The sequence below is a fragment of the Microchirus variegatus genome, assembly GCF_963457635.1.
Source record: "Microchirus variegatus genome assembly, chromosome: 4".
NCBI classification, from domain to species: Eukaryota; Metazoa; Chordata; class Actinopteri; order Pleuronectiformes; family Soleidae; genus Microchirus; species Microchirus variegatus.
The window spans coordinates 29,046,892-29,070,619 of NC_139805.1; the positions used below are offsets into that span (position 1 = coordinate 29,046,892).

Here is a 23,728-nt window from a genome sequence, read left to right on the forward strand (position 1 = left end):
TCCACATAACAAAGTAATCATTCAAACTGAACCATTAACATTTTTTTCTGACATTTTATGGACCAAACAATCGATTAATCGAGAAAATAATGGACATATTAAGCGATTGCTCTGTATAACATACAGCATTAATGGTAAAGCAGAAATTGTAACCATGGCTACATGTTTACAGCTGATTCTGAAGTATTTGATTAAAGGCTGTGGCTTATTACTGACGCCCTGTTTTAATTTAAGTGGTTTACGAAAACACAAAACACTGCGTTAAGCTGACCCAATCAGATCTTTTATAGGAGGCAGGCCAAGAGCTAAAGAGTGTGAAAAGAGACACTGCAGTGCAGGAGCGCACATTTTAAACTTTACAGCATGTAAATGTTCTCTACTAGAGTCCCAAATTAAAATTACTAACCTGAACCAGAAATATGGGCACTTTAATTAATTAAAGATAGGAGTATAAACGTTTCACACAGAGTTATACGACAGTTTTTTCTCCCTGATGAGAAGAGATTAAAAACAGCGAATGTGCTACCTGGCTAAGTGACGAGTGCTGGACGGTCGGTTCCAAGACGGAGTCATGGGTGAGATGACGTTGGGGCTGGGGGATCGTCCTATACACGGAGAGACAAAAAAAAAGACAAACAGGGCTTTAAATAGACGCATGTTCCACATTAGGGTTTTCAGATTAAACAGGTACAGACATATGGAACCTACTGTCTACGGCCTCATGGTGAAATCTGTCGCACCACAGAGGGCATGATGATTAAAAAGTAAAACTCGTCTTGTGCTGTGAAATGATTCCACCACATTACAAGTTTCCAAAGTTGATTTTTGACTCTCTTTAGAGACAAATATGTCATTATTCTTATATGGCATGCATCTTTCTTAGACTCTTCCAAGTGTACACTACCGTTCAAAAGTTTGGGGTCACTTAGAAATGTCCTTATTTTTGAAGGAAAAGCACTGTTTTTTCAATGAATATAACATTAAATGAATCAGAAATGCACTCTATACATTAATGTTAATGTGGTAAACGACTATTCTAGCTGCAAACGTCTGGTTTTTAATGGAATATGTGCATAGGTGTATAGAGGCCCATTTCCAGTGTTCTAATGGTACATTGTGTTTGCTAATCGCGTTAGAAGGCTATGAAAACCCTTGAAAACAGTTTTTCTGGTACTTTGACCAAACCAAAATTTCTATTTCTAATCTTGTCAATGTCTTGACTATATTTTCTATTCATTTTGCAACTCTCGTGATGAATAAAAGTCTGACTTTTAATGGAAAACACAAACCAAAAATTGTATAGGTAACCCCCAAACTTTTGAACGGTAGCGTATTATTGTGCAGAGGTGCCAAAGCAAAGACGTCCAGCTCTGTCTGAGAACATCGTAAACACTATGTACCCAATGCACAGCACACACACAGACACACACACACACACACACACACACTGCAGGGGAACTGTGTGTGTGTGGTTGTTGGACGCCATGAAATGAAACGGAGAGGAGGACGAGGAGGTGTCGAGGCTGGTGTTACAGATGACGGCTGATATCATTCCCCTAATTTTGGAACACTTTTAACAGTTAAGACTCCGTGGTGACTTAAGCACGGCAGGCTTACAGGCCAGCGGCTGCGCACCGTGAAACAAATGTGAAGCTCGCTGCCGGGAGATGTGGAATCAAGACTCCTGGTGAGAGGACACCTGAGGCTTAGTCGTGTTGGGATGCCGGTCACGAGTTTAAACAGAGTGGAGCTCTTCAATTTCCCCCTGCAGGTGTGTAGTCGCTCCAGAATGTGTGAAGGGGGAGTAGAGGCAGATCTGGGCTTTAATCTGCACCATCCAGCTCTCCTGGAACCCTGCGCCCCATACCCCCCACACACCCCCCCTTTTGCTGCGCTGACAGATGACAAGTTTATTATTTCAGATGGCAAATCCAGCCAGCTCTACTAAGTCCATTAGAGAGCATGTGGACAGGGCTGCAGCCACAAACATGAATAAACACCCTTGTATCACCTCAGGGTGCACACAGATTTACTGCCCTTATACTCACACGGAATGTCCGGAATACAGCGGGGCACTGAAGCTCATTGCCTTCTCAGTATCGACGGAAATGTGCCATTAACTCTATTAGATATTTATTAGAAACAAAAGACCGGCCAAATATGCACAATGCTTTTACTTAAAAGTAATTAAAATCTATGCATAAATACTAGGGCTGTAACGATATGCGTATCGAAATCGAAATCGCGATACTCAGAGCCACGAACCTGTGTCGTGATGTGAGAAGGCAGAATCGCGACACGCCCTTTCTAACTCCCAGATCTTTTTCTAGTCAGCCACATGATATGAGCCGTTAGTGCTACCAAACTTGTTTTTATTAGGGGTGTCAAATTATCGCTTTAATTGTGATTAATTAATTACAGTCATCATTTACCCGTTGTGTTTTTTAATCGCGTTAATCTCTTCTTTACTGTTGTCCCCGCTACCGGGGGCAGTGTCAGACGCAGCGACAAAAGCGTCATAAAACCATGTCTCACTTTAACAAACACAGACATGCTGCATACCCACAGAAAATAAAAGCTCATATATAACAGCAGGAGCGGAAAAAAAAGAGAAATCTTTGGTTATTTATTTATGTTCAAATCTGTTCACAGTGTTCCAAAATAGTGTTATTAAATGTTACATTAAGTTGCTATATAAGTAAATGTTGTTTAAATAAAATGTTTTTTAAAATAAAAAAAAATCGTGGAATGTATCGAATCGTGGGTCAAAAATCGTGATACGAATCGAATCGTGAGTCTGTGTATCGTTACAGCCCTAGTAAATACTGGCCGATACAACTCCAAATCTGCAATAAATGAAAACTCAATGTGCATTGACTGTAATAATATGCACAATTGTCATGTTCCATCTTGATTTTCAGTGTTTTGAACAGTTCATAGAGTCAAGATTTGGATGTTTTAGTTAAAAATGATCACGCAAATGGCAGAATTCTGACTCTGCAGCTCCTGTGTCAAGTTGTAAAAATTCTGCTCTTCACAGTTTCATTCCTGCCCTGTGGCAACACACTCATTAAGAAGTGACAATTGCAGCTTGTTCTTTTAAATGAATTTGAATTGAAAAGCAAAAAAACAAAAAACAACATGTATTTGTTTTCTCTTCATCATCATCATCATCATCATCATCATCATTATTATTATTATTATTATTATTATTATTATTATTATTATTATTATTATTATTATTATTATTATTATATTATTATATTATTATTATTATTATTATTATTATTATTGTTAATCACTGGGGAGGAGCATAGCTTTTACCTGTTGGGCTGGTGCGCGACAGCTTATTGGGCGACACCCGGTAAAGGGAGTCGCCAATCCAGCACATGTCACTTCCTCTCCAGTGCTGGGTGGGCGACGGGTGTCTGTCATGAGCGGAACGCGGTCGACTCTGATGGAAACTCCTGCGAGGGGAGAAGAAGAAATCAGAAATACAGTCAATTAAGTTTATTTGTGGGGATTAAGCGGGATTATTATTTAACCGTCTGTTCACAAACTTCAAGTCAAGCTGCCGTGACATTATCTGCTCATCTCTCCCCGAGTTCCACCCCCTTGTTACCCATCTTCCCCGTGGCTCTTCCACTACATCTTCCCCTCCTCTCTTTATGTTTCCCATCCTCCTCCCTCCCTCTCCCATGTCACAGCACTCTGTTAAATTGCTCCTCTAATGGAAAGGACGGCAGTGTGGAAATGGAGAGAATTGAAAAGAGGAGAGGAGGAAATCAATGAGATAATAGGCAGGGCAGGGGGCCAGAGCAGCGAGGTTGGCCCCTACACTGGAGCGCATTCCACACACATTCTCACATACATACACGTGTGATCGCGGCACACTTCTTAAACGGTAAGTACAGTACACACAAACACACATGTTCACCATCCAGGAGTCACTTGTGTATGTGTGCGGTGGCTGCACATGCGAGGCTGAAATGTGTGCGGAGATGCTGGGTGGTGGTGGTGGTGGGGGCCGTGCAGGGGTTATGGCGATAAATTGCGCTGTCCTGTCACTTCTATTTGGGGTGGATTGGGGCTGGTGTGCAGGGGCGCCACTGGAGGTAATTTGCTGCCGTATTTCAGATGGGCTGGAAATGGGTTTAGAGCGAGAGTTCATGCCTCCCATTACAGAGGAGGGAAAAAAAGAAGCGGGTTAACCCCCCCCCCCCACCCCCAAAACACGCCGCCATGCACAAAACAACTGACACGGACGCATTACGCGCCACACGCTGCCGCACTGCTGCAAACGAGAAGCAAGAAAGGAAACGGGGAGCAAATATCTGCCTTCGGCTGTGCTCACATACTCCGTCTACCTGACTGCGCCCGCCATAACTCACAGGCACTCAGTTTCACTGATCAGTCGCTGCCCCTACACAAGGCAACTGCAGCCAGTCGCTGCCCCTACACAGGGCAACTGCAGCCAGGGGAGCCCTAATGGAGGCTAATGTTGAAGCTCTGACTGCCACCAAGGGAGGTTTAAACAAGGACCGGGTGGCCTAAGGAGCCACAATGGAGGTTAATGGGGATATGACATGAAGAGTTAACAGAGATGGCAGTTAACCCCCCGACACAGGGCTGCAGTCAGGGGGGGTGAACCAGGGTGCAAGACCCAGTCTGTCAGTATACTCTGACATTGGCTTCATATTTTTAGACCAGAATCTGTGCTGCTTAAAACTAGAGCTGCAACTAATGAATATTTTCGTAATTGATTAATTGCTCGGTCCATAAAAAGACTTTGATCGGTGTCAAACTTGGAAATGACGATGTTCTCGAATGTCTTGTTTTTGTCCACAAACCAAAATGATTCAGTTTAACATATTAAGAAGCATTTTTAGAAGCTGAAACAATCAGAAATCTTGTTTTAATCATGAAAAAAAAAAGCTTCAAACCGATTAATCGATGATCAAAATAGTTGACGATTCATTTAGTAATTGATTAATAATTGATTGTTTCAGCTCTACTTAAAACATCCAAGACTCCGGCTGCGAAAAACATAGTGATCCAGATGGATCCTGGCATTTAAAGACTTTTTACTTTCTAATCTTTGTAATTGTGTATTGTATGTTTTGGGTAACATCTACTGCACATCTGTCTGTCCAGAGTGGATCCCTCACCTGTGGTTTCTAGCATTTTTCCCTATAAGGGTAAGTTATAAGGGTTTTTTCCCTGGTAGTTTTTCCTTACCCTGGTCGAGGGTCTAAGGACAGAGGATGTTACCAACCCCGTGAAGTCCCGTGAGAAAAACTATGTTTTGTAAACTGTGGGCTATACAAATAAAATTTCATTGATTGACTGATTTCCATGTTTGAGGGCATAGAAGTGCAAACTAAGTGCTGTTCTCTACGGTAAATAAAGGCAAAGGGTACGAGCCATTTAAGGCCAATTCATACTGTAGGCCCGCCCCCTTTACACCTGCCATTAAAATGTGTTTTCTGTCACCGGAGTGCACATGTTCCAGGTAGCACATAATATTTAGAACGGAACAGAACGTGGGATCAAGGTGACCCGAAGCCTAAGTATAATTGGACAGCAGCTCTCAGCGGAAAGTACGGAGATGCCTTTTGGTCACGCCTATAAGCACCCGCACAGGAGATGATGTGTTGTTCCAACATCGAGGATTAACAGCCTCTAAATGCGAGCGACCACCTGTGCTAAATCACGTTGGCGCTGACGGAGGAACATCTAGTGTCAATATCGTTTCGACAGTTCTGCTTCTGCAAATCAAACACATTTGGACTGTAACGGATTTCAGACCATCTGACTATCTACTGGGTTTCTTTCAACTCATAAAGAAATTGAAAAAAAGGGAATAAACGGATTAGTTACACTCCGGGAAATCTGCATTTGGGTGAACGCTGTATAAAGTTTTCAGAGTCTGTGTGAGAGACACACACACACACAGGCTTGTGTATGAGTTTTAGCCTCAGGTCTGACACTATTAGCGCAAATGGCCTCTGTGGGAGCCGTTACCTACGCGAGACGGTAATCTGCCTGTAATGAGAGAGGAGGGCAGGAGTGATGAACGGAAACAAACAGGAGAGGAGAACATAAAAATTAAAACATTAAAGGAAGGAACTGTTTTTCTCTCTCTCTCTCTCTGATCTGCCTCCAGACTCTCCTTGGCCTGTTCCCCGGCATGCCCTTGACCTCCAGCGGGATATCTGTTATCAGAGAGTCTGCAGGACCAGTCTGATGCACAAATCCTCCCCTGCTGGACAGCTAAGTCGTTTCAGGGGTGAGCCCTTTGTCCGATGCGGTCCATCGCGCGGACGAAAACGCCGCCTTTTTCCCCCTCGGTTTGCGAGGCCTGAGGGCCACTTCCTGCACATTCATTATCCAAATTCAAACTCTTTACGGCTTCAGTAATGTATACTTTCTATTGTGAATGTACGAGAAAGTGGCATTAAAAGAAAACAATAAATGTGAGCTGTTGATGTAACAGACGTTTTTTTACAGAGCAGCAGAACGCCGACAAGACTACGTTTGGTCTGTGTCGCTCAATATGGATCGTCTTCACTTAATAGCAGAGTGTCAGCACTTTAACCTCACTTTAACCTCGACGGCAGCAAAGTACATGTCAGCCTAAATACATTTTCGATTTTTTTTTCTTTTTTTCTTTGCAGAACAATTGAAAGCAACATTACGTGGTCTTTGATGAACCGTACATAACCTCATCCAGTCTGATTAAGATTTAGATGTTTTCAATTGACCGATGCAAGAGAGCGCATCGTCATTTATTAACACTACACTAATTTTTAGTGTTTTGCAGTGTTTACCATTAAAAGTCACACTTTTATTCATCAAAAGAGTTGCAAAATGAGTAGAAAATATAGTCAAGACATTGACAAGATTAGAAATTAGGGATGTGAATCTTTGGGTGGGTCACGATTCGATTCGATTCAACAGATTCGATTCATACGATTCTTGATTTTAAAATTGATGCAATGCATCGTGTGTTAAGGCAAATTATGGCATCAAAACAATACAGTTTGTATAAGATGATGTGATCACACAAAGGCAAACTTGACTTAATAACAGACAAAAGTTAACATTTATTCATTCAAAATAAAAATAATAATTCAAAATAAAAACTTAATTACTGTACAAAAAAATAGCTTAGACTAGCTGCCTTTTTCTCCCAGAAGTTACACAAATAAACTGTACACAAATAACACAAACGTATGTACATATTCCAGACGTTTGCGGCTAGAATAGTCGTTTCCCACATTAACATTGTATAGAGTGTATTTCTGATTCATTTAATGTTATATTCATTAAACAAAAAACTATTTTCCCTTCAAAAACAAGGACATTTTCTAAGTGACCGAAAACTTTTGAACGATAGTGTAATACAGTAAAAAAGCTTAAACATGTTGACGCGATGGTTGAGAAACTAATCGTTTCAACCCTGAAACACAGTTTGTTTACTGAAAAACAGACAAACAATGGCTGGAGGTCACAGTGAGAGAAGAAAAAGTGCATGGAAAAGAAAGGGGGGGGGGCAAGGGCATGAAGAAACTCCCCTGAGATTAGTCTGCATCCATATGTGCTGGTGTTTGTGTGTGTGTGTGTGTGCAAATGCAGGTGTGTGTGTTGGACCGCTCTGACCATGCGATGCACAGATAAAGGAGAGCACGATTCAGCACTACTACGAGCCCGTTGATGAATGATCCGACTTTTGTTTTAGTGACAGCGAAGAATTCGGAAGGGTCGCGCGACTGCTCCGAATAATGCTGCCCTTGTCTATTTTGTCTGCAACCCAAGCATTAGTCGGCTCATATTGGGGAAACAGTTACCCTTGAAACAGAGCACAGCAAAAAAAAAAAAGTCGTCTGACTAATTCCGGGCCGGCGAAGACCGTTGCTGCTGCTGCTCTTCTTAAAAAGGAAACTGTGTCATTACACATCATCGTGTTAACGTGGCGTCAACAGCACCAGAAGCAGCTTGTGAGTGCGGGAGACGGGTAGATGACTGATGTGATAAGGAGCGAGTAAATGAATGAACTGGGTCTAAAAGAGGGATGACTGGGACGAGTGGATGCGGGGGAAAAGGAGAGAAGTGAAGAAGAGGGAGCGCTGCTTCACTTTATTGCCCAGTCTCTTACATCCTGTACTGATCGATACTGAAGCACTAAAGGAGATGAGCGCCCTGAAATGAGTGTGTGCATGTGTGTGTGGATGTATATATACTTTGAAGAAGAAGAAAAAAAAAGTGTATTTATTTGGGATCAGGGGATGCTGTAACATTAATACAACAATAAATTAAGGGGGAAGAAAAACATGAATGAAGGTGACGAAAAAGGAATTGTTAATTTTTCAAAATAGAGCTTTAAAGGAGGGAAAAGGGGGAGACTGTGTGAGGTAGGTGAAGGCTGGTCATTTATCCTGCAGTGTGCAATGCTTTACAGCTTTCTTAATTCAACTCCTGCTGCTATTAATGGAGTTAATGTTGAGATTATATCTATTTTCTGGTGACGGGGGCCTGAAATACTGCAGCACATTTCTGCACCCATTTAAAGCGCTGCCCGGCACTTAATCAAACACCACACTTCCTATGGCCAATACCGCACACTGAGAGCAGAGCATGCTGGGTAAGGGTAAGGGTGTGGAGGGGTTGGAGGCTCCCTTAAGCTGTCTTATCCACTAAGCAGCAGCAGTGCAGTTCAGCTCGCTGCAGTGTGGTCCGGCTCACATGTCCACAGTGGGTAGAACCGGATGGTGATTGGTGGGTCAGATAAATACTGTGACATCAAACCAGCACAATGCAGTTGTGCAAGAATGTCAACACAAGAACAGTAAAGAAAGGGTCAGTTTTGTGTTTTTCCAATTTCCCAAATGGGAAAACTTTTTGTCAACCAATAAACAGACTTCACTGTGTCCAGCTCTGACCTTTAGGTCCTGGAAAACTGCAAGGTTCCCCAACAGAAGAGTGTCAAAAACAGGGATCAATTACCTTTAGATTAGATTTGACTTTATTGATCAACACTGGGGGAAATCCAGTATTTTTTTAGTACCCTTCACAACTTCTGACACAATTGCATAGCAAAAAAACAAGAGTTTATAGAGTTGAGATCACTGTCTGGTATACAAATATAATCTTATTTGCAACAAAACACAGACAATGACAGTTACTGCTGAATTACAGCATGTAGCAGAGCTTCTTGCATAATTTCTGCAGCACAGACAAAAATGCATGAATACTAACTATGGCAACTCGTAGTTACTCTAAGTGCATCCGTGCAAAATAGATGAATTAAATGAATTAATGAATGAATGAAGGAATGAATGAATGAATTAAATGAAAAGCTCTTCATAGCTCAGCTTAACACCACAGAGAAGAAGAAGCACGTCAGTTGAATTGTCCACAGAGCAGCTGCTTGTCTGGCCTTATTTTTAGCCACAACAGAACAGATGTCTACAGTAAAACACTTTGTCCTCGTGCTGCAACTAACGATTATTTTTCAGAATCGATTCATCTGTTGATTCTTAAACCTCAAAATGGACTCGTTTTGTCCACAGGTCAAAAATTATTGTTATTTTTTGACTGATTTCTTTGTCATATGGTGCAAAGAAACCAGAAAAACAAGCTGAATCATCAGAGAGCTTAAATGTATATATAAGATGAATTAATTAAAAAGTTGACAATTAATCATTGCAGCTGTACTTTGTACCTCTGGAAAAAGTGATATTATTAGCTTTGACCAGATGGTTCCTGGTAAAAATGTGACTTTATTGGTTCTGTTTCCACCCTTAAGGCCACAGTATACTCCTGCACAAAGTGCTCTACGTAGGTTACGGAGACCCCTCTACGTGGCTGGAGAGCCTGTCGGAGAGCATCTCCGTCATCTCTGGCTGCACAAAATATTTTTTTAAGTGTCCGTCACTCCGTCAAGGGACAACGGAGACGGCAAGGGCTGCGATTGGTCCTCAGGACAGGCCGAGCTACCGCTGCTCTGTGCCGGCTCACAGTGCGCACCGAGCGTCCACAGAGGCGGAGCCGATCACAGCTGACAACGTCGCTGCCAAATTATAAATATGTCATATTTTAATACACAAACCTGTTTAAACTCTAAATGGCTAATTTCTCGCCTCAAATTATCTTAAAACTGCGTTCCGGGACAAACAAATATTTATTTCAGGTGAGAAACGGCCACTGTTTCAATGTTATTCCGCTGCAACAACAACAGTCTTTTTCTCTCGGACGCCATTGCTCACTGTAGGCAAAAGCACAACAACCTTGCGTAGCGCCTCCTGATGGATGATGTGGTTTCAATCCACATGGTGCTGAAAACACACAGTTAATATCTAAATATCAAATTAAAATATCTCAGAATATCTGCCTTTATGATGGATGCCATGATATATCTTATGAAGATGACAAAACTAGAAATCATCAAGATCCTATTGGATCCATATTGCGATATTGGGGGTTCAACCGTGAGCAGATACAGAGACGGAGGTGAAAACATGAGGAGGACAGGGATGAGTGGATCTGATAGGCCAAAGATGAAGAGAAGCACTCAGTAGTTAAGAGCAGAGAATATGAGCTCATGCTCCACTCAATTGCTCCAAACTGATAAAAGTGGACGCTCGTTGGACTTAAACAGATAGATAAGCATGAGAAAGGGGTGGTGGTGGTGGTGATCCACTGTCCCCAGGGACCCGACCTGTCCCCCCCCACCTTCCCTCCCTATCTCTTCCCTCTCTTCCACACACTTGGTGATATTTCACAAGATGTCACGGAGCTCAAATTGAAAATCCCTTGATGAATCAATATTTACTGCGGCAGCTAAATGAATAGTAATAAGTCACCAGACGCTCGCCGTGCAGCCACAGTCCAGGGCCTTCTGTCTCACCAAATCTGGATTACACAAATGAACACTACCCCTCCTGATCACCAGCACACACACACACACAATTTTTAATTATTAATAGTAATGCAAACAAATAACTTTGAAGGATCATTTCATCCAAATTATAGAGAAGACATATTTTACCATTCATGGCCATATAGACAGATGGAACTACTTCCTATTAAAGTATGTAAGAGCGCCCATATGTGAAATATGTTCAGTGTAGAGTTTGTGGATGATGTTTACTCACAAAGAAGACTGAAAACACAAATAAGAGTTACCTAAAATCTTACCGAAAAGAACTGAAATGGACTAATTTAAAGGTCCAGTGTGTAATCTTTACGAGGCCTATTGACAGAAACTGAATATACTGCCCACTTCTGAGTGTACAACCACTTAAAAACTGCCATGTTTCTACTAGATCTGCAAAGAACAATTATTTTCATAATCGATTAATCTGTCGATTGTTTTCACGATTAATCGTTTGGTCCATAAAATGTCAGAAAACGATCAGTGTTTGTCAAACGTGGAAATATCGATGTTCTTAAATGTCTCGTTTTTGTCCACAAACCAAAATGATTAATTTTTAACGATTTCTTTGTTCAATGGAGCAAAGAAATGAAGAATATATTCACATTTAAGAAGCTGAAACTATCAGAAATCTTGTTTTAATCATGAAAAAAGCCTCAAACCGATTAATTGATTATCAAAATAGTTCACCATTCATTTAGTACGCTTAAAAAAAGTACGGTAAAACCAACTTTAACTAATGCCACTTACACAGCTGTGCACTGTGTGTGTGTGTGTGTGTAGTCACACCTCAGCCTCTTTAACATTCCACTAATTCTCTCCACATTAACAGATGATGATAACCGACCACATTAACCCTGGCAAAGCTTCCCCCGACCAAAGTTCAAATACTTTGTGGACAACTGATGTCACACTGGATGTAGGCGAGGGTAAAAAAAAAAGCTGCACCGGCAGGTGGTTACGCGTATTTTTTCAACATGATAAATAATTAATTTAAGTAACGGCCTCGTCATGAACATGAATTCATTCAACTACATCATGCAAAAAAACTTGTTTTTAGTAAGTCATATAGAATAGACTCTATATTCTCCTATTTACAGAGCAGCGGTGAAATGATTAAAATGTAGACACCAATTTCACCAAACTACGAAAGGTTGAAGTCATTTATCATGCAACGAAAAATGCTGAATGTGCTGCATTATTTTTCAAATTTGACTTATTTGTTAGACAAAACAAGCTATTTAAGCTAAAACATGAAGGGACATTCGGAAAATATACATATTCTCAATGAAAGCGTATTTACTGTGACCTGTGTGTTTATTTTGAGTGACAATGAAGAGAATAGAGAGAGGGGGTTAAAGTCAGATAAATTAAGGCGAAAAGAAAAGAGATGGGAGCTGGAACAGCCACCCTTCCTTTTGTCTGTATGTGCAGGGTGGAGTGAGGCGCTTTCCCCCCACTGTTATAAATTAATGTGAGGAGCACATTGATGTAAATGGTTTATTCTCTGGGTTATCTACTGTGTAAAAATGAGCGTCATAAATTCCCGACCTCTTCCACTCACGGTACGCACGACGCCGACATAAAAGAGGGGGACGCGTCTCTGCACTGAGGGGAGGGGAGGGGAGGGGGGGGGTGTTAACCACAGAGATGTGTTAAATCCACACCAAACAGGAGGAGGATTTGTGTGTGTGTGTGTGTTACCTGGCTGCCTGGACCCGCTTGACTTTCCACGAGTGGGTGTGGCTGTGGCCGTAGTGGTGGGCGTGTGAGGCGCTGGAGCCCGGGCGGGTCACGATGTTGTAGCGCGTCTTGAACACCCGCTGGGAGGCGGGGCTGCATTGGGACGAGGAGGCAGGACCTGAGGGCGAGGGCAACGGTTGAGAGATTATAATATATCGCGAAAAACACAAAATCTGAGAAGCAACAGATTAAAGAGTTGCTCTGTTATTTGAATGCACACACACACACACACACACACACACACACACACACAGAGATATGCACACACATCTGTCTGAGCACTCTGGCAGGTGTGCTCTTTAATAAGCTTCACATATAAAAATGAGAGGGAATAACAAAGGCAGAATTTTTATGAGCCTAATAAATCATATCCTCTGTCTCTTTGCTCACTGCCTTCATCGCTCCTGCTCCAGCTCCCATTCATTATATCATTTTACAAATCCATCAGAGACGAAGTATAAGAGCAGAGGGATCGGAGGGGAGGAGGGGAAGCGAGGGCGGTGGGGGAGGACTAAGTATTTTTATTTATATATTTGACTGTGTATCCATCACGTTGTTTTATGATGGCCTGCGCTGGCTGACGTGCTCACACAAAGAAGAGAATTTGCATCGAGGATCAACTAAGTTCCCACCAAGATTAAAGACTACACACCAGCCAGGGGATGGGGGGGGGGGGGGGGGTTACGGCAAGTATCTGTCTGAACACTTTATATTAGTGCTGTCAAACATTAACGCGTCAACGGCATTTAACTGCGTCAACGTTAACACACAACGCGTTTCCATGGCGACTGACGTGCGTGACGTCATGTTTACGTGACTCCCGATTGTTAAAACGAGTCTCTGAAGTAACGCTAAACTTTAAAAACAGAGGCACACATACGCAGTACACAGGTACGCTGGTTATTTGTAGCACTGCTCTTTTGGTTTAATAAACAGACCGCTCTCCAGTTCCACTTTAGGCACGCTAACCGGCGCTAAAAGGAGCTGCTGAAGCTAACAGAGCTAACTGGTAAACGGTGCCTGGATGCCGGTGTCGCGGCACGTAAACACGACGCCACATGCGTCTATTTCCGGTCAGTCGTCATGGAAACGTGTCGCGCGTTAACCTTTTGCACAGCACTGCTTTATATCCATCTTAATAACGATTATTTTCATCATCAATTCATCTGTTGATTACTTTCGAGTACTTGTTTGGTACATAAAATGTCAGAAAAGTTGAAAAATGTTGATCTACAAACCAAAATTTCTTTGTTAAATGGAGCAAATAATCCAGATAGTATTCAAATTAAAGAAGCTAAAAAATCTGAGAGCATCTTTCGATGACTTAAAAAACACTCAAACCAATGAATCGATCATCTCATCAGTTGACGATTCGATTTTTGTAAAGCTCGAGTTTGCACCATTTTGAGTTGGAGTTAGCTTTTTTCTTTTTATGCTAACTGATCCAATGATTTTTACTGTTTCACTATTAAACAAACTAATACCAGATATTCCATTGACTTATTCCTGGAACTGATAGCTTTGATGAGGTTTAAAGCAGTATGGTTTAAGGTTGAATAATTCTAATTTGCCCCTTGTGTTGTGCCAAATTTAAACAACTGATTCTCTAGAATACGACCCACAGAAAAAAATACGATGGTTTCATTAAAATAACACCTCACGTATCAACAGATCAGACATAAGATCAAAATTGTAGAAAAGACAAACGTACGGTCACTGACAAAAGCTTCACTTACGAGAATTAAAAGTGTATTGAATTTGTAGGATATAAAAAGGCCTTTTTATGAATTGATTCGTACTTCACGAAAAGATAAAAACCTGCCACAGCTGCAACACAAATCAGTCGCCCAACATTCATTCACATCATTCCACCAAAAAATAAAAAAGCCATTATGTCCACTACCCCTGCCCCCCCAAAAATCTACCAATCATTCACCGCAGTGGTCAGTGACAGCACTCCATCTCCCTAATGACAGAGGAGAAGACGGAGTGAAGAGAAGAAGTGTGAGCTAACAAATGAGTTCATATACCTCGGCGAGGAGCTCATTTTCAACCGCCTGCTCTCTCACGACGACTTCAATTGCCAATTATCAGGACCGCTGCCGTTTTAATTAGCGTCCAATAACAAAGCGTGACCACGAGGGCTGCAGTGACAAATAATAAAATGATCCGATTTCCACTTCTACACATTCCACCTTCGCCCTACCTTCCCTCTACTCCTCCCCTCCCTCTAACTCCCCCCTCAGGCGCTGGTTTCATTTGTCGGTCGGGATGCAGCTCCGGATCAGCTGGAGAATTCATCTCAGACAAATATTTATTGTTGAACAAATCACTGCGAGCTGCGAGGGGGGGGGGGGGGGGGTTGGGACACACACACACACTGTGTTGTACTTCCAAATGAGACACAGAACTAGTCAGAACAGCTGTAATCATTACAACCCTCATGTATATCGTTAATACACAAACTACAGGACTGAACTGCTGCTTAAATCTCTGCTGGATGGAACGTCTCCTTTTGGGAAACGTCTAATTTTATCATGTATTTAATTAAAAAAACAAGAATTTTATGCATTCCTTTATTCATTAGACAACGACAGTGAGATTAGGACAACAAAACTAGACAGATGATGATGAAACGGACATAAAGAGGAAGGCAATAGAGTCTCTTTTGAACATAGGTCTATGTTTGGGCTTAGGTTTCCTCACCTTATTAAGAATAACAGACACAGGACCATAGTAAAAAAAGTGTAAAAAAGAGGGACATGGTGACTATCTTCAATCAGTGCACCTGATCTTGCATTAGCTATTAAATTAATCATTTCTATTTTGTTTCTTACAACTCCAGGCATAATAGTTGGATGTTTTAATTTTTTTATCAGATGACGTACGGTGACGTTCTGCTCGTCAAAATGACATGTTTTACATTTATAAAACAAATTTATTATCCTAAGACACGCGAGGAGACTTCACCAAGCAGCTGATCTATGGACGTATGAGGAGGTTTATGAGGAAAAACAGACAGCAGATAGATAGAGAAAGAGAGAGAGAGAGAGAGAGAGAGAGAGAGAGAGAGAGAGAGAGAGAGAGAGAGAGAGAGAGCTGGTGTATATGGGTGTAGGTGGAGGGGGGTGGTGTTTTGTACAGGATTAGTTGCCTGGCTTGAAGTCACTTTTTCTCCCACAGTCCATCGTTATTGCAGTCAGAGCTATTTGGGCGTCCTGGCAGATGACAAATAGGGCTTGTCAAAGGTGCTGCCACCATTCCCACCCCACAACCTCTTTCAAGGCGATGGACTCCACCACCCCAGCACCCCCCCAACCCCCCCCCCCCCCCCCCCACCGCTGTATCTCTAACCTGCACCTCAATCCGCCTCTTAACTCTCGTTCCAAACATGATGACACTCGCCGCGTGTCCGTCACACTGCCGTTCCACCTTGGCTATTGTTTAATGACATCTATAGTGAGCGATGTGTGTGTGTGTGTGTGTGTGTGTGTGTGTGTGTGTGTGTGTGTGTGTGTGTGTGTGTGTGTCTGTGTTTCTATGGTGGTGTGGAGACATTTTTAAAGCTACGCTGCAAACATTTCATTTTCCCACCAGGGCTATGGCACAACCGCTCATGTGACGTGGGTTTAAATGACGTACAGGTCGTACCTTATCCACAAAACTTAAAAGTAAAAAACTTACTGAAGTTAACGGTTATACCATGAAAGTGGTATTTTGTTTTAAATTTCCGATATTTCAAATTTAAAATGAAGAAATGTTAGCTTGATTGTTGTGAAGACATTTTCAAATCTTTGCAGATCACAAGTTGTATGGTTAGGTTAAATTTGGTGGTTAAGGTTAGGGTCCTCACATCACCTGATGTAAGAAAGTGTGTGTGTGTGTGTGTGTGTGTCAGCAGGGATGGATGGACGGTGCTGCCCTGATTGTAAACCACTGCAGCTTGTGTTGGTTGAGTGGCTCTGGGAGCAATGGGGTCTCAATCTTCCACCACTATAGGACCGTGACCAATGAGCATGTGAACACTCGCGCTCGCACACAAACACTCTCACTCACACATACACCTGGGGTCTCAATCTTCCCTTAATAGACCTCTGACAGAGGCCTGCCTTGCAAAGTGTGTGTGTGTGGGGGGGGGGGGGGGGGGGATGAACGGAGTGGCACCCGGGCCGCTGCGAAGACACAGTTTGCAGACGCATGCACCTCGCACATTGTCCATCCATCTCTCGCTGACTCGCTGCTCTGAATCTACAGATAATCTACTCCAGTCGCTCCGCACTGAACTCATCGCTCCTTCTGAAAGTAGCCTGTCTTCTCGTACCAGACCCACATTTACGAGTCGGTTCAACACATTTCTTTTCTTTTTTTTTACTCCACACTAGAACAATCAATCAAAGTGGCTACTTTTAGGTTTTAAGATATCCATTTCAATATAACCGGCATTTAATTGATTCACGTGCCAATTATATCTCGATTCATACATCTCTCGTTCCATAAATAAGATAATGACAATTTTCACATTGCTTGTTTTGGGGTAGCCAAAGTTTTAAATCTCAAAAAGGGCCACACACACTTGGCTTTCCATCAAACAATTTACTCTGGCAACGGCCAAAGTTTGGAAGACACTCCTGCGGTCAAATCTGACTTTCGAATACAAATAAAAATGGAGGCAGACTGTCAGTACCCTCTGTGTGAATTTCTGTCCCCCATTTTTCCTTTCACCCCAACCGGTCGAGGCAGATGGCTGCACAGCTTTGAGTCTGGTTCTGTCAGAGATTTCTTCTTCTGTTAAAAGCGAGTTTCTTTTCTCTCGACTGATACCTAGTATTTACTCATCGTGTGAATGGTTGGCTTTCTCTGCTCTGCATGATGTTGTCTATGTACAGTGCTTTGAGATAATGTACAGTGCCTTGTGAAAGTATCCGGCCCCCTTGAACTTTTCAACCTTTTGCCACATTTGAGGCTTCAAACAAAGTTATAAAATTTAAATTTTTTGTCAAGAATCAACAACAAGTGGGACACAATCGTGAAGTGGAACGAAATTCATTGGATAATTTATACTTTTTCAACAAATAAAAAACTGAAAAGTGGGGCGTGCAATATTATTCGGCCCCTTTACTTTCAGTGCAGCAAACTCACTCCAGAAGTTCAGTGAGGATCTCTGAATGATCCAATGTTGTCCTAAATGACTGATGATGATAAATAGAATCCACCTGTGTGTAATCAGGTCTCTGTATAAATGCACCTGCTCTGTGATAGTCTCAGGATTCTGTTTAAAGCGCAGAGAGCATCATGAAGACCAAGGAACACACCAGGCAGGTCAGAGATACCGTTGTGGAGAAGTTTAAAGCTGGATTTGGATACAAAAAGATTTCCCAAGCTTTAAACATTGCAAGGAGCACTGTGCAAGCAATCATATTGAAATGGAAGGAGTATCTGACCACTGCAAATCTACCAAGACCCGGCCGTCCCTCCAAACTTTCATCTCGAACAAGGAGAAGACTGATCAGAGATGCAGCCAAGAGGCCCATGATCACTCTGGATGAACTGCAGAGATCTACAGCTGAGGTGGGAGAGTCTGTCCATAGGACAACAATCAGTCGTACACTGCACAAATCTGGCCTTTATGGAAGAGTGGCAAGAAGAAAGCCATTTCTCAAAGAAATCCATAAAAAGTCTCGTTTAATGTTTGCCACAAGCCACCTGGGAGACACACCAAACATGTGGAAGAAGGTGCTCTGGTCAGATGAAACCAAAATTGAACTTTTTGGCCACAATGCAAAACGATATGTTTGGCGTAAAAGCAACACAGTTTATCACCCTGAACACACCATCCCCACTGTCAAACATGGTGGCGGCAGCATCATAGTTTGGGCCTGCTTTTCTTCAGCAGGGACAGAGAAGATGGTTAAAATTGATGGGAAGATGGATGGAGCCAAATACAGGACCATTCTGGAAGAAAACCTGTTGGAGTCTGCAAAAGACCTGAGACTGGGACGGAGATTTATCTTCCAACAGGACAATGATCCTAAACATAAAGCCAAATCTACAATGGAATGGTTCACAAATAAACGTATCCAGGTGTTAGAATGGCCCAGTCAAAGTCCAGACCTGAATCCAATCAAGAATCTGTGGAAAGAGCTGAGGACTGCTGTTCACAAACGCTCTCCATCCAACCTCACTGAGCTCGAGCTGTTTTGCAAGGAAGAATGGGCAAGAATTCCAGTCTCTCGATGTGCAAAACTGATAGAGACATATCCCAAGCGACTTGCAGCTGTAATTGCAGCAAAAGGTGGCACTACAAAGTATTAACGCAAGGGGGCCGAATAATATTGCACGCCCCACTTTTCAGTTTTTTATTTGTTAAAAAAGTTTGAATTATCCAATGAATTTGGTTCCACTTCACGATTGTGTCCCACTTGTTGTTGATTCTTGACAAAAAATTTCAATGTGGCAAAAGGTTGAAAAGTTCAAAGGGGCCGGATACTTTCACAAGGCACTGTATGTTATGATTGAATTGGATAGGTCAGATCACCCTCATTGGTTATTGCAGCTTTCTTCTGAGCTTTGTTCTACTGTTTTCTACAGAATGTCTGAGGTTCTCCGTCATCCAGGTCATAGTATCTTCATAAGGGGGCAAGAAACAATGTGAAGATGTCAGAATTGTTTCTTTAATTGTCTGTTTTGGGTAGGCAACATTTAATCTGGCCCTGAGTTTTTAATACTCAACCAGGAATGGTTCTACTGATATTCCTAAAGATACACTTCTGCGTCCGAGTCACCCTGATTACATTAAACAACATTAAAGATGTTTAGTTCTCATGAATTGAAATCAGGGAAGCTTCTAACCACCAATAGTCGTAAAGAAGGTGTCTGTGGACGCTAATTTGGTCAGATAATCTACTCACATCGGGCCCCAATCAGGTGATTGCCATGCAATTGTTGAGCAATTTGTTTTGTTTTTGTACAAGACCATTAAAATGGTTAAAACATTGTGCCCAAAGCTATAAAAAGAAGAAGATCCAAGATGTGATTAAACACTATTATTTTTAAACTAAAGTCCACTGTTTCCATTGTAAATTTGATTAATAAAATCTGGTCAGATAAACCCACAATGATCTAGATGAGTAGAGATCACTGAAGTTAATGTGGGTGATCTGAGCCTTCCCTCATTAATCCTCTTTGCTAATATAACAAGTTCTGAGAAGATAAATCCAGGCAAAATGTACGACAAATCACAAATGTTAATGCTGCTTTGTCAACATTAAGCAGCAGATGTAGCATCATATGAGTGGATCTAAGAGTGTGGAACTAGAGTCATGTCCCTAAGATGACAAACGAGAGTATGAGGAAAGTTGTCTTCTACTCCAGAGCTTTGATTCTTCCACCTCTCTTTTCTCAGCCCTCTGACTGGGGCAACTGACAGGCCACTGCACCTCTCCTCCCCTACACCATCCTCTTAGAAACACTACCCCCCTCCGTACCTGATGGCTAATTCCAGGGAACAGCAGTCTCTGTCTGCACCCTCCCTGGGATAACCCAATGGATAATAAATCTTATTATTGACACCCCCTATTCCCCCTTGCATCCCCGTGTTCCAGTCCCCTGGGGCTCATCTTCTGACTCCCACTGCTCTGTCGCTCTCACTGAAGACAGCGGTGCCATGCTAACATCAGACTTAACAAGAGCGTTACCACAATTTAATAACCCGCTGTAAGCCAGAGCAGTTATGATAATATGATCTCTGCGTGTTTGACACCCAGTGATACTTTCTGACAGACTACCAGGAAATGTCAACAGAGTTTGATGCCGCACCCTGCCAACAGAGAACCGCATTCCGTGGGTCTTAAAATTACCACATCCTGTAACTCATCGGAGTATATCATGTACTCCTACAGTACGAGTCGAACATTGCACTCAAATGAGTTTAACATCTTGTTTTAAGAGAATTTAAGCATTGAAAAAAAAAATGTGCTTCCACATCAAAAAACGTTCAGACTTTACCATCTGCTCTCTCTCCTTCTGTGCACCGTGGGCATGGACAGGCAATGAACTGCAAAATGGCACAACTTCCTCTGTGAGTGCTTTTAAAAAGGTCTTTCCCAAGCCGCCCTAAAGAAAACATGTTGCCGATATCATTGGTGTGGCCTGTAGGCCTCCTCTTCTACCATTCCCCATATGTTGCCGTTCTACAATGATAGCATACGACTTGTTTTGAAATTGTACTACTGACCGAACTAGGACTGCCTTAAATTAACAGCTTTTGTACCTTTATAGAAGCTTTGTGGCTAAATAGATCTTTGCATCCGTGTGTTTTTTGTGTAGTGGCTTGATGTTGACAATGACATGCATAGGGTCTGCCTGTATGCTGACCATTTGGGTTAAAGTTTAGTTCCTGTTAGCTACAACTAGAAATACTGTATATTTTTTAATATTGATCAAAATTGATCATCGCCTGATTTGGACAAAATTAGACATTTATAATCATCATTTCCCGATTTGGGAAACACATCGATGTTGGACCAAACAAGTACGTGATTAATCAGGATAATCAACAGATTATGAAAGTTATTATTAGTTGCATCTCAAGTAAATATGGAAATTGAAATGTTTCACTCAAATAGTTTTTTTGTATTTTACCATCTTGCAAATAATCCAAGATCCACAATGTGAGTATCTCGTGTGGATGTCTCAATTTTTAAGTGATATGCTATGTCTCGACCATGCATGGTCATCCATGCATCACCACAGAAGCACAGTAACTCCAAAAAAAGAAAAAGAACTTAAAGCTACATACTTTATAGGAGTACATGCTGTAACTAGCATGGCTAAAGCATCATCAACAAATGCCCAACCCAGAAAAAAACTAAAAATATGAGTTACAAAAGCCTTAAAAAGTTCCACAGAGCATTGACCATTGACACTGACCATTTTAACATCTCACAGCGTCCTTTAAGTACATCTGCAGGTGACCTTGCTTCACTCCGGCAGACTAGAAACAGCTTTAAGAGAACTGAAGTGTTCTCTATAGTGAAAGTGAGATGACAGACGGCCTACCGCTAATCTACTACTCTCCATTTATATTTTGTTGTAACTATATAAACACATGCCTAAAGTCAGATACCAGAGAACATACAGTATTATATTCAAGGAAATATTACTGTGAATGACGGAGTAGTTACTTTAACAGGAATACTCAGGGGGGCTTCATTGGCGTGTATGAGGATAAGGAGTTGGGCTGACATGAAGTGACAGGCTGATGGCTGCACGGGGGCCCCCATCCTGACGCAAAGAGGCCCCTGATGCGTGCCATCAGCAGAAGATGTCAACTAGGGTGGTGGTGATGTCATAACACAGAGGCAGGTTCAGGGGTAAGAGAAAGGAAAGTGGCGGTTGGGTTGGAGGGGGCTGCAGGGCTTATGGCCTCGTCCATCATCGCAATGGAGCCATCAGCTGTAACATACACCAGCTGACCAAGGGAGGGGGAATTCCTGCACTTAGGCAAATGCAAACAAATGTGTGCTGTTGCTGTCGCCGTGCTATATAAAGTTAATGGTTTTTTCCAACTACAACAACAAAAGATGAAAACAAAGAAATGTATACGGGAAGCCGATCAAATTAGATTTAAGTTTATTTTTCACACACACACACACACCAATTAGTGATAGTGAATTTGACCTCTGCATTTAACCCATCCTTATTACACACCAGTAGTGAACATAGTGGCTACCCTTGTTCAGGGGCACCCCAGACCTCGACCTGTACCGAGATTTGACCCCCCCTTTGAAGCTCAATTCTCCCAAGGCCGAGTGGAAAGGTAATTTAAGTGACATTTAATTTAATATATTATTATTATTAAGGTTTATTTAGATAGGGACAGATACAAAAACATAGACAAGTTTGAACAGTCATCTGATGCATGCATCATAGTGTTTTTAGCTAAAGCTAATTCACAACACTTGTCCCTAGTAGGGTTTTTGAATAAAATAAAAATACAGGTTAGGTATTAGGTATATACAGGTTCATAAAGGTTGACATTATTAAAAAAATAAAAAAATAAAATTGAGTAAAAGGAGAGTAGTATACACTGTATACACACAGTATACACAGTAGTATACACAAGAGAACACAGTATACAAGCTAAAAATGAGTACAATATTGCTCCTGAATTAGCCAAAATTTGGTGTTTCTTTTGAAGGTGGCTAATGTTGGAATTGCTTTCAGGTGGTCTGGCTGGATATAGTAATTTGTTTTGTTCCAATGTCAGACCTGCCAACCAACAACCATGCTAGTTTGACTAAAACAGGACGTTATTTTATTTTGTGTACACACGATATGGATTTTGCATGCGTGAGATATCATGTGTGGAAGATATGGATTTAGTCAGTACATTACAAATATATATACCCTCCACAGAAAACTGTGCATTATCTTCCAATCAGAGCAAAAGGAAGGGCACATATTCTCCAAGGAAACAGATCTTTACAGAATTTAAGTACAATAGCTTCCTACCACAGTGATGTTAGCTGCTTTATCCATACAGAGTGGAATTTCAGGACACAGGAACTAAATGGGGTGATGTGTGGATACAGGCCAAGGTCTAGTGAGGGGAAGTTGTTTGTTTTTTTTCCGAGCAAGCCTCCTTATCAATTCCTGCACTTCATTTGGCGAGTCCGGAGTTAAATTAACAGCACACTATAATAATGTAGGAAGTGTATCCATTAGTAACTAGAACTGGTAATACAAACACCCATTTGAAGTGATATTATCTCAACAGATTACACAATTGCATTATAAAAATGAAGAAGAAAAAGCAGTCAATGCTGCCATGTTTTGAATTCACTTCAATTCACACGATTTTGCTGACATGATCAATGTCAACATCTTATATTATGTACACAAAATTGAAAAAAAATCACTTTCTGGGACTTGAAAGACTCCATACTTAACAGTGAATCCATACATGTTGAGAAACTACATCATCGTGGGGAATCTCCACACTTAAGAACACAATCCATGTCTTAAGTATTTTTCCAATGTTCGACAATA

At 41.7% G+C, this 23,728-nt stretch overlaps 1 protein-coding gene across 1 annotated transcript in view; it reads right to left on the minus strand.

The window, feature by feature from the left end:
• zc3h3 (zinc finger CCCH-type containing 3) overlaps positions 1–23,728 on the minus strand; it is a 66,081-nt gene that overhangs the window by 16,104 nt on the left and 26,249 nt on the right. Inside the window, exons 4-6 of the mRNA XM_083887679.1 lie at positions 12,641–12,797; positions 3,325–3,467; positions 527–605 (exon numbers count right to left, since the gene is read on the minus strand). Coding sequence (XP_083743805.1) covers positions 527–605; positions 3,325–3,467; positions 12,641–12,797 — 379 coding nt within the window. The remainder of the gene's footprint in view (positions 1–526; positions 606–3,324; positions 3,468–12,640; positions 12,798–23,728) is intronic.